The sequence below is a fragment of the Sus scrofa genome, chromosome 14, assembly GCF_054392235.1.
Source record: "Sus scrofa isolate SSC_HxYL_T2T_F1_AM1 chromosome 14, Sscrofa_HxYL_maternal_Yorkshire_Landrace_v2.0, whole genome shotgun sequence".
Taxonomy (NCBI): domain Eukaryota; kingdom Metazoa; phylum Chordata; class Mammalia; order Artiodactyla; family Suidae; genus Sus; species Sus scrofa.
Window position 1 is genome coordinate 95,276,484 of NC_139396.1, and position 11,928 is coordinate 95,288,411.

Sequence of the window (11,928 nt, forward strand, 5' to 3'; positions counted from 1 at the left end):
CAGTACAGCCTTGGGCTTGGGAAGGTCAAGGAAAGTTTTGTGGAGACACTGGGCTAAGATGGAGAGGATTCCAATCAGCAGGTTACAAGGGAAAGACTCAAAAAATCATCACAAACCTGAACCTGGGATTGAGAAGAGGTGTGCAGTGGTCCATACTGGACTCAGGCGTGGCTTGTAGCACTGGCGTGGCCCATCTTCAAGGACCTGCTCCAAACCACACCAACCAGGGAAAGAAGGTCATTTAACACCTTCTTGGCAACCAGAGGACACCTTGATTCAAGAAGGGGAGAGGGGAGATCCCTTCATGGCTCAGTGGTTAACAAACCCGACTAGGATCCATGAGGATTTGGGTTCAATCCCTAGACTAGATCAGCAGGCTAAGGATCTGGTGTTGCCATGAGCTGTGGTGTAGGTAACAGCTGCGGCTCAGATCCGGAGTTGCTGTTTCCGTGGTGTTGGCCAGCAGCTGTAGCTCCGATTCGACCCCTAGCCTGGGACCCTCCATATGCCTTGGGCGCGGCCCTAAAAAGCCAAAATACAATGTGGGGCTGGGGGAGAGAATCTCAGTCCAGTCCCTCTTGGCTGTTCCCTGACAGTTCACCCTACAATCACTCCTTTCTTCCCACTCAACAGCGTGCACAGCTTTGGCACCGAAAATCAGGGCTCCTTGCCTAACAAGAAAGTGTCATCTTTGAATTTCCAGGTCCCAAGGGGTAGTAGGGAGATATGATTTGGTTGTCATAATGTTGGTAGTTCTGTGGAACTTTAATGATTAACCAGAATGGCACACAGATTAAATATCACAGAGTCTATGAGAAGGAAGCATTGCTGGCTCTCAGCCATGATGAGTGAGCGCACCCAGGCCTGAGGACAGTCTCTGACAGCAACAGGTGACCCTACTATGGTCTCCCAGGGCTGGGAGGAACTCCAAGGTACTGGGCTCAACCCGGGGACCCAAAGAAATAGAAGTGCTAACCCCACTCAAGGAAGAGACAACTCTTAGCTTCATCCAAAGAGCCTGGTTGGTTTTAGTGAAATGTATAACCCTCAGATGACAGGAGGACTCTCCCTCGAAATGTGGTTTGGCCTAGTGCTCCCAGGTAGGCAAAGACTTTATGAGGACAGGTTCTATGGCTGTGACGAATAGATCCCCCCGTCTAATGGCTCAAATGCAGCAGAAGTGCAATTCTGGCCTGGGTTTCAGTACCTGGCCGATGGACTGGTTAATGAGGCTGCCCCCTCCACACCGTCATCCAGGGACCAGAACGAGGGGGCCATCTTTAATAAATGGCTCCCAAGGTCTCTTTAAAGGGTTGCCTTCACTCCCACCAGGGGCGGGGGGTGGGGGTAAGGGTGCAGAGAAGTCCAGATAAGTTTCTATAAGCCAGCCTGGAAGTGGCAAACCTCCCTTCTGCTCTGGTACCGTGAGTTGGAACTCACAGACACACCTGACTGCGAGGGTGGCCAGGACCGGAAAGAAGTGAGGAAAACAGATTCTGGTGTCTGCCCCACTGACCTAGGTCTTAGCCTCCCCGGTTTTCTTCCTGTGCTTCTGCTTGTCTCTTCTCAGCCCCTGGCAGGCTCCTGCTCTGGCCCCAGGCCCTTCACTCCACCTGCTCCCACAGCTTCAGTTGACAGCACCCAGCTTCACCTGCAATCCACACCCATGGTGGAGCACCCCTCCCAGCCTGGATGGATCAACCCTGGCCATGGCTCCTCTGAAAGGGCAGCCCCAGATGCAGTAAGATGAGGGGCCCAACCTATTGATGATTTAACAATCATTGCTTGAGGGCCCACGTGTGTAGGGCCCTGGGCACACACACAGTGTATGCTCCTGACCCCCAGGGTTGGTCTTAGCTCCAAGGGGCTGCCTTGGCCTCATTCCCCTTTGAACTGCCCACTCCCACCCACTTCCAGGGCCTGGCAAAGGCCTGGGCACTTTCTGAACACCTGAAGCCAGGCTAAGATCACCACCCTCCGGGATCTGCAAGCCCCACCCCGTGGTGACTGGCACCAGGACCAGCTACCAGGACTAGTCTGGCACGAGTGTCCTGTGAGATGAAGCCGCACTGAGAAAGCAGGACAGAAAAGCTGTATTTCTGTGCCTGGTGCTTTCCTATTTCCCACTCAACTCTCGAAACAAAGGAGGAGGAGAAAAAGAAGCTGATATATAGAAGTAGGTCCTGTCTCCTATCGATCCTGTTTATTCCCAAACCCCAACCAGACACATCCCAGCCCCCTGTCCCCAGATCCCTGAGGCCCATTTTATGGGCTGGAAAATTAAGGCACTGTGTCAGAGCATCCCTGTAGGTCAGGGCCCCTGGCATATGAAGAGCCAGGAGTCCTGGCTTTCAGGCACGCCACCGCCTCTGGTCTAGCGGAACAGGAAGATGCCCTCCTTTCACCTCTGGTCTTCAGAACAGGGCCTCTGTGCCCATTTTTCTGAGGAAGCCCCAGTGCTCTGCCAGCCCCATTCTGACCCAGAGCAGCGAGGAGCTCAGGGTGCAGGAAGCAACTGCTCCAGGCGGCCGGTGGCCATCAGGAGACAGGGAGCAGACTCAAACCCAGGGCTGGACCTGCCTTCCAACTCCCATCCGTCTGTCAGGACCAGGGCTGTTGTACAGTCATTCTGGGTTCCCCAGAAGGGGAGAAAACAGAGCTGAGTCTAGTGTCAGGGGACAGAGAGAGATGGGGGCTCGAGAAAGCACCCCTCAAATGGGCGACTAGGTTAGAGACCCATAGAGGCTAATGAGAAGTTTGATCCAGACTCCAGGGCTGGCGACGGGAGGCAGCCCAGCTGCAGCGTGCTGGGTCAGGATTCTGAGGTCACCAGCTTTAGCACTCCCTGTGGCATAAAGTGGCTGCTCTTCTCTCCAGAGGGGAGACACAGCTTCAGAGCTTGCTCCGTGGGGCCTCTGTCTGGGGTTGCTGCAGCCGCCACACCACCCTGACTGGCTCAGTGGCGCGGTCCAGCTGCCGGAGGCCGCCCAGATCTCCTGTCTGATGGTACCGCTGCAGGGCCGGCTGGAGCACCGTGATGGGAATGCTGAAGTTCAGGTGGGGGTAGGTGGCCCCAGTGTTATTGTCCCGGGTGTTGCTGGCGATGATGCCTGTTGAGGAGGCAGAGAGGAAAAGAGGGTGTGAGCCAGGCAATGGGGGAAGGACCACCTCCATCCTGGGGGCCGTAGGCTGAGTGAGTTCTGTACTTTCGTTAATAGCATTGAACAAGGTTTATTTCTTGGTTTTAGTAAATGTGTGCTAACATAAGGAAAAGCTAGGTGAAGTGTGTAAGGAACTCTGCACTATTTTGGCAAGACCTCTGTGAGTCTAAAATTGTCCTTAAAAAGGCATAGCGCAGGAGTTCCCATCGTGGCTCAAAAACACAGTGCCAGACACCAGGCTTCCTTCATGGACATGGGATCCTCACAGCCCATCCCCTTCCTGGCTTTACCTTCTTTGTAACACCATTAGTAGCTAACATGCTCTGTTTAACGTATGTCTTTCTCTCCAAATAATGTCAGCTGCGTGAGGGCAGGACTGCTGTGTTTTGTTCATGCTGTCTCCACAGTACCTGGAACAGTGCCTGGCACAGAGCAGGACCTCAGCAAATACTTGCTGAGTGAATGAATAAATGAATCAGACCCACACACGTTTTATTTGGCCTGCTCAGTGCATGCTATGCATTTTTTTTTTTTTTTTTTTTTTTTAGGGCTGCACCCGAGGCATATGGGGGTTCCCAGGCTAGGGGTTGACTCGGAGCTGTAGCTGCCAGCCTACACCACAGCCAGAGCAATGTGGCATCTGAGACGCCTCTGTGACCTACACCACAGCTCGTGGCAACGCCAGATCCTTAACCCACTGAGCAAGGCCGGGGATTGAACCTGCATCCACATGGATCCTAGTCAGATTTGTTTCCGCTGAGCCACGATGGGAACTCCTGTGCTATGCCTTTTTTAAGGACAATTTTAGACTCACAGAGGTCTTGCCAAAATAGTACAGAGTTCCTTACACACTTCACCTAGCTTTTCCTTATGTTAGCACACATTTATTAAAACCAAGAAATGAACCTTGTTCAATGCTATTAACGAAAGTACAGAATTCACTTGCATGTCACTAGTATTTGCACTAATGCCCTTTTCCCGATCCAGGATCCCATCCAGGAACCCACATGGCATTTAGACATCATGTCTCCTAGGTCTCCTCCCATCTGGGTTAGTTCCATGGTCTTTATCTTTCATGGCCTTGACACTTCAAAGAGTAGAGGTCAGTTATTCTATAGAATGTCCCTCAATATGGGTTTACCTGATGTTTTCATGGTAATATTGAGCTTCCTACTGTGGTGCCTTAATAGTGATTTTCTATTTCCCTCGTTTCTTCTATGTTTATTCATTGGAATTCTTCTGTAAGGAAGAGCTGTTGCGTCTCCTGTTAAAAATTGATTGAGGGCGTTCTCTGTGTCGGGTAAAGATCTGGCATTGTTACTGCAGTGGCTTGGGACACTGCTGTGGCTCAGCTTTGATCCCTGGCCTGGGAACTTCCACATGCTGAGGGCATAGCCAAAACAATTTTATTCAGTTATGTATTTATATCAGTGTGGACTCATGGATATTCATTATTTTCTATGGGTTATAATCCAGTACTTTTGCTATTTGTTGCTCAAATTATTCCACTGGAGCTCCTTCAGGCAGGCTCTTGGTTCTTTCAACATGTGACATGCCCATCATTTTGTTCTTATTATGACAGTTGTTAGCATTGCCTTCCTTTTCAGCATCACAAGGTGCTCCGGGCTCATCTCAGAGTTTCCCTGTCCTGGCCCTGGAATCAATCAGTTCCAGCTTCCTTTTATTAGAGAATGGCTCTTAGAAACCAAGATCTGGGCTTTCGGTGTGCTATTTGCAACAGAGATGTCACTGCTTCTATCCCCCTCAGCAGACAGAGTTAAGATCTACACACACTAACTCACACTAACTAATTCATGCATATATATACATCTATATTTCTTTTTCTTTCTTTCTTTCTTTTCTTTTCTTTTTTTTTTAGGGCTGCACCCACAGCATATGAAAGTTCCCAGACTAGGGATCTAATTGGAGCTACAGCTTCTGGCCTACACCGCAGCCACAGCAACACCGGATCTGAGCCGCATCTGTGACCTACACCACAGCTCACAGCAACAATGGATCCTTAACCCACTGAGCAGGGACTGAACCTGCATCCTCACGGATACTAGTTGGGTTTGTTACCACTGAGCCAAGATGGGAACTCCTCTATATTTATTTCTGTATCCACTTACCTGTATATATATTTTCAAAAGTCAACCAGTATATGGGAAAAAAATGGAATGCAGACTAGGACAAATGTATCTGTTTTTCAAGTGAATCCTCACTGAAGGGGAAGGGGAGGAAAGGAGATGAACAAAGACACTTTGGAGAACAGCATTTTGACTGCACATTTTAAGGCTAAAGATAAAAAGAACTGTACACACTCAAACACTGTACTCTTAGTTGGTAGGGCTGTGGGTTAGGCGTTCTGAAAGTACTTTACTTGTATATTACATTTGAAGAAATAAGTAAATCTACCTTGGCTAGCAAGAGCAGGGCAAGGTTTCTCACTATGGGAGAAAGAAATAAAAGAAAGGGAAGGCTTGGTGAACCCTGCAGGAGCCATATAGATCAGGGTTGGAGTGTGTGTGTGTGTGTGTGTGTGTGTGTGTGTGTCTTTTGGGGCTGCACCACCTGCAGCATATGGGGGTTCCCAGGCTAGAGGCTGAATCAGTGCTGTAGCCACCGGCCTATACCACAGCCACAGTAACACGGGATCCGAGCATCACAGCTCACAGCAATGTCAGATCCTTAACTCACTGAGAGAGGCCAGGGATCGAACCTGTGTCCTCATGGATGCTAGTCAGATTTGTTTCTTCTAAGCCATGGTGGGAACTCCTGGATTTTTTTTTTTTTTTTAATAGATAAGCACACTTAAAAGAAAAAAAGAAAAAAAATCTGAGGAGTTCCCACTGTGGCTCATTGTGTTATGAACCCAACTAATACCTCTGAGGATGTGGGTTTGATCCCTGGCCTTGCTTGGGATGTTAAAGGATCTGGCATTGCCGTGAGCTGTGGTGTAGGTGGTAGATGTGGCTCAGATCTGGCATTGCTGTGGCTGTGGTGTAGGCTGGCAGCTTCAGTTCCGATTTGACCCCTAGCCTGAGAACTTCCATATGCTTCAGGTGCGGCCCTAAAAAGAAAAAAAAAAAAATCTGATTTAGTTACCAAATTTTTAAGATTGAAAATTTAATGACCACATTTTTTTTTTTTTTTCATGCAAAAGTTCTGGGGCCAGGGATCGAATCCATGCCACAGCAGTGACAACTCTAGGTCCTTAACCTGCTGAGTCACCAGAGAACTCCATCAACCATATTTAAAAAAAAAAGAAGAAGAAGGATCACAGCTTCTTGTGAAAAACTGGTCAGGCAGCATTAGGCCCACATATCTTTGTGATGAGGCAAGAATGTGCTGGAGCTGAGTGGTGTTCACTACGTTCACACTTGACCCTTCACCCACCGCTGTCTTCAGTCACTGACTCGCTCTGCAGGCTTTTGAGTTTGTGACCCTTGTACTAATTCAACTCACAGATTTTCTTATCTGATTTTCACAGGTAAGATGAGATTGACTTACCTGAGGTCATGCAGGGCTTGGTGGCAGAGAAGGGACCAAAATCTCAGCTCTCTTCCCTCCATGCTCAGCATCCGACCCTCTCTACTCTCAGGAGCACAAGAGCCTGAAAACTTTGACTAACCACCTGAGGACATAAGGCCCACCATGTCTCCAGACAGAGGGTGGTGCCCAGGGCCAGATGCTGAGCACTCACTGGATGGGACTGAGGCTCTGGCAAGAGGAAGGCTGGGAACAGGCCAAGGAACTAGTTACCTAAGAGGTTCCCAGAGCAGGTGGAGAAGAGAGGTCCCCCGCTGGAGCCACCATGCACGGCACATGTGGTCTGTAGCATAACTGGTGTGTCATCTACTTGCACCACAGCCGATAGGATGCCTGAGGTCACTGAGGGCCCACAAGCCTGGCCGAAGACGCCGAAGCCCACCACCGTGACGGCCTCGCCTGCCGGGGAGAGAAGGCGGGTTAAGCTGGGGAGCCTCCCCTGTCTGACAGGACTCCAACACCCCAACCCCTCTCTGCCCTTTACAAATTCCAACCCCTCTCTACCCTTTGAGCTACTGCTCAGATGCTTTTGCCTCCACGAGAACTTTCCCAGGATCTCCACTGAGCTCCCAGCCCTGGATCTGCTCGAGTACTTCTCAGCACCAGGCTGTTCTCCAGCCTTCATTCCCCTGTTGGACTGGGGGCCTTTTTAGGATTCCTAGTATCTAGTCAGGGGCTCAATAAATGTTTATGGAATTGATACTCACCTCCCCTCCTGGAACTAAGAAGTCTCTGGGTGAAAATAAAACGGTGATGATGACTACAAAGTGGTCACCAACTTCCTTCACCAAGTGCTTTACAGGCAACATCTCAAACACGCCTCACAAAGCCCAGGAATAGGGAGCATTAGGCCCATTTTACAGATGTGGAAACGGAGGCAGAAAACATTCAGTTGACTGTCCAGGGACATAGGGCTAGTGACAGAAGAGGCCAACACAGAAAGCTTATAGTCTTTGTTATGTCACTTGACATTCACAAAGTGGGACCTCTGTGGCAGCATCATAAAGCCCTTTACTCAAATCATGCCACTGGAGCGTCAAAAATCTCTTGGACCAGTCTGCCCCCAAGGCTCCTCACTGCCACACTGGACTGGTGGAGGGCCTCAGGAAGAAAGCATGACCTCCAGGACCTTGGGCATGCTTGGCAGAAGCAAGGAGGCCTCCAAGGGCAACTCTGGCCAAATCGCTATAATCAGGATGTAACAAAGTGCCAGCTTGATGCCACCCCAATTCATTACTCCAGCAGAGGTGGGGAAGAAGACTGACTTCCCTGATCAACATCCACCTTCCCTCCTAAGGTCCACCACAGATCAGAGGGCTCCTTTGTCCTTTACCTTCATGGAAATCCTCAGCTGGAACAGGTATGGGGACACCCTCTAGGTCCTCCTCCAGGCTCACCACTGCTATGTCATAGGGAGATGTCTCCTGGGTGGCAAACACCACGTGGCCCCAGATTATGGCACCCCTGGTGAGCAAGGGAAACAAAATGACAGGCTAGCATCTGAAACATTAGCACTGAGAGGAAGCAAAATAATTAGTGACAGTAATTCATGAACTTGGGGCTCACAAGATTTGGTGTCAGCCCTGAAACATACCAGCAGGCAACACTGGGCACACCACTTAGCCGTTCTGTGGAATTTCCAAACATGCTTTACCAATGGTAGAGCATGTCTACATAAAGCTTCCTGCCCATCACCATGATCACAAGTACCTGACACCTAGGGAGCACTGTGGGCCAGGCCTAGGGTTAATGTTCTGTGGACATCATTTTATTTAGTCCTCACAGCAGCCCTATGAACTGGGCACTGGTATCACCTCCATTTTATTTTATTTTATTTTAGTCTTTTTAGGGCCACATCTGCAGCGTATGTAAGTTCCCAGGCTAGGAGTTGAATCAGAGCTGCAGCTGCCAGCCTACACTGTAGCAACAAGGAATTCAAGCCACATCTGCAACCTACAGCACAGTTCACGGCAACGGCGGATCCTTAATCCATTGAGCGAGGCCAGGGATTGAACCTGCATCCTCGTGGATACTAGTCAGATTTGTTTCTGCTGAGCCATGATGGGAACTCCCTCACCTCCATTTTAGTGGCACATTCGAGGCCCAGAGAGGCTGAGTAACTTTCCTAAGGTCACATGGTGGTAGGAGCCAGGGCAAAGATTACCAGCATTTCCCTTTACTGCCTCATCTGATACCCATAATCCTGTTTGTTGGTGGGGCAGACATATGATTTCATCTCTCTGGGTCTCTGTTGGCATAAATGCTAGCACTTCTATAGCTCTTATTAGGTGGCAGAGTCTTCCAAGACTTTACAGTGTCAGGTTATGGGACAGCAGCTTAGATGGATTAAGGGAATTGCCCTAGATAGATTATAGCTTCCTGCTACAAATTCTGTAGGGGTAGCTTCCAGCAGAACTGATGAGTTCCCTGGGATCAAGAGTATGTGGGGATGGGGGGCAGGGGAGGGGTGAAGAATTGGGGACCATACGCAGAGGAAAATTCTCATCATGTCTTCCTTATAAAATCACGGCTCTTCCATTGGTTGCCAGAGGGGACTTCTATGGCAAAGCTGGGCTGGGTTAACCTCGGAAGTTCAGTAGAGGCAATTGGAAAGGCCTGGGCTGAGGCTGGGTTGAACTGGTACAGCAGAACAAGTATTAACACTTGGTCTTATACTGCTTTGCTTTGGCCTAAGTTAAGCACCTGGGCTACAGAAGAAACAGAAAGAACATGAATTAGAAAACCAAGCCAGGAAGCCATGGCTTCTGTCTCCACTGTCAGAGCAAGGTGAAGTAAAGGAGGGCAGGAGTGCCTTCCCAGTAGAGAAGGAACAAATGTTGGAGGTCCCAACCTGGCTGCCAGGATCACCCAACCACTATTCAAAATGTACCTATCTACCTGGGCTCCCCTCCCATATTCTAATTAGGTTGAAGGTCATATTCTGTTCATTTGGATCCGGAAGGGACTTCTGGTTAAGATCTAAGAGATAAATCAAGTAAGATTAACAGGCTCCTCCCCTTACCCCTAGAGGGTGCCTTCCTGGGCCCCCAGGACTTCGCTACCACCTTCAGGGGAGAGAGGACAGGGTTAGAAGTCTCTATTCAAGGGCCTACTGGTGTATGGGTCCAAGGCTGAGACAGAGAAGTTGCCCAGGAGGAATTCAGTCTGGGAGGGAGAGGTGGGACACCCCACAGTCCCCCAATCCAGTTGCTTGGCATCTTGCCCAAACCCAATTCACCCCTTGCCAGGAGGGCCCAGAACTGGAGTTCTGGGTGCCAAGGATAAGCGGAGGGTCCTAAGTCTATATCCACACTGCACCACCAAGACACGAGTGTGATGCCAGAAGGCCTCCATAATCCTCAGGATTATAATCCGAGGCCTGAGACCTGGTGAGTGGGTGGAGTGGGGGTAACCTTGAAGGCCTTACTTCGGGGTGGTGGAGCGAACCAGGACACCGGCTGCCTCCCGAGGGGCCACATGCCGGCAGGTCACCACAAGTCGGGGCGCCACGGCCACTCCAGAGCCCCAGACGGAACCGCACTCCACTAGCACAGCCGCGGCTGCCCACGGGGGGCCGGGATCTCGGAGGGGCCGGTCCCACGGGGCGCCCATCTCTTGCGGTAGGAAGGCAGCCAGGGCATCGGTGCCGGGGTGCAGGTGGCAGAGCGCGTCTCGGGCGGCGCAGAGGAGAGGAGCGGCGGCACAGAGCAGGGTGAGGCCCACCCACTCGCGGGCCTTCCAGCAGAGGGGCGCCGCCACCAGCGCCACCAGAGTCCCCGCGGGCCGCGCCGCGAACACGCCGCCGCCCTCGGTGCCTGGCAGGCAGCGCGCGTCGGTAAGCAGCAACGGGCCGGCCGAGTTGCTCAGCACGCCGCGGCTGAGCGTATTGAGAAAAATGTCCGGGCAGAAGGCCCCGAACGGGGAGCCGCAGGCCAACAGCGGCGCGCCCTTGGGCACAGCCCCGAGAGGCGCCACCGCCACTATCGGCCCGCGCTCCACCGCCTCCGCCTCCCTCTCTGGGTCCGGCAGCACGCGCAGCAGCGCGAACCAGCCCAACGCTCTCAGCTGATCCTCCTCCTCCTCCTCCGACACCTCATCCTCCGGTGCGGCGCTTGCGAAATGCCACTGCTCGGCTGTCTCGCTGCCAAAGAGGCGCGCGAACTGGCCCCGGAAGATTGGGCAGCTCAGCAGCAGCAACAGCTCGGCGGGGCGCGGGGGCTGCAGCTGCCGCCCGCGGGGCCGGGCGGGCGGGCCAGGGTCCAGGCCGGCGCACTGGGGTGTGCACAGCCCAGCGCGGCCCCGCTCTGCGCGGCCTGCGGGACTTGCAGCCGTTGGGCCCCACTGCACGTGCAGGCGCAGGTCGTCACTGCAACTGTCTCCGGGTAGGAAGGCGGCGCCGGCCACAGTCAGTGCCCCGCTGCCGGCCCGCAGGAAGTGGGTGAAGATGCCTCCGTGGCACAGCACCAGGCCCGGGCGGCGGCTCAGGATCACCCCGCTGCAGCTCCATAAGCCCGCCTTCGGCTGCCCCGCCCGCGAGGCGCTCACCATGCAGCCCGCCTGCTCGGCCGCCCTCATGGCTGGCCCCCACTGCCGCCCCATGGCCTCTGGGACGGCACACAGGGGCTTCCAGGACTATGAGCGAGCGAGCGAGCAAGAACCGCGACAGAGACCGATTGACCACACGAAGGGCCACCCAAACCTGAAGGAGAGGTGCAGGCACTTGTCGCCAGTCTTCTTCGTCCGGCCGGATTGGCTGAGCCCCAGATGGCCTGTCCTGATTGGCTGGGCTAGGGGCCGAGCCCTGATTGGTTGCTGAGGCTGACCCCGCCTTTCCCCGTCCTAGTGGTTCAGATGGTGAGAGCTAGAGGGAGAGGCGGAACCCGAGGATCAGCTCCAGGAGTGAGACAGGAGTGTGGCTTTACCGGTAGAAGAGGCGTGCTGGTCCCTTGGAAGCCTAGTCTCGTCTCCGTTGGCTGCGCTACAGGAAAGACAATAGAAATGTGCGCTGACATGGCTAGACTTGCCCAGGCGAAGACAGGACCTGTCAGTATCAGCCCAGGTGTAGGGGACATCCGACCTCTGATGCCTGGGATAAGACGGGCAAGGAAATACTAGGCCCATTCAGTATTTTGAAATTCTGTAAGTAAACCCTACAGCAGTTTACTGGGGGGCATGGAGCTCACAAGGTTACACCTAGGGCCTTTTGATGACCCACACT

General features: G+C 52.5%; 1 protein-coding gene across 1 annotated transcript; it reads right to left on the bottom strand.

Annotated features, from left to right (window-relative positions):
- Window positions 1-746: 746 nt before the first annotated feature.
- TYSND1 (trypsin like peroxisomal matrix peptidase 1) lies at window positions 747-11,411 on the bottom strand. Its single transcript, XM_001927343.7, has 4 exons — window positions 10,138-11,411; window positions 8,044-8,174; window positions 6,924-7,109; window positions 747-3,110 (listed from the first exon to the last, which is right to left on the bottom strand). The coding sequence occupies exons 1-4, from the start codon at window positions 11,307-11,309 to the stop codon at window positions 2,893-2,895; spliced, it is 1,707 nt and encodes a 568-aa protein (XP_001927378.4). The 5' UTR covers window positions 11,310-11,411; the 3' UTR covers window positions 747-2,892.
- Between the last annotated feature and the right edge of the window lie 517 nt (window positions 11,412-11,928).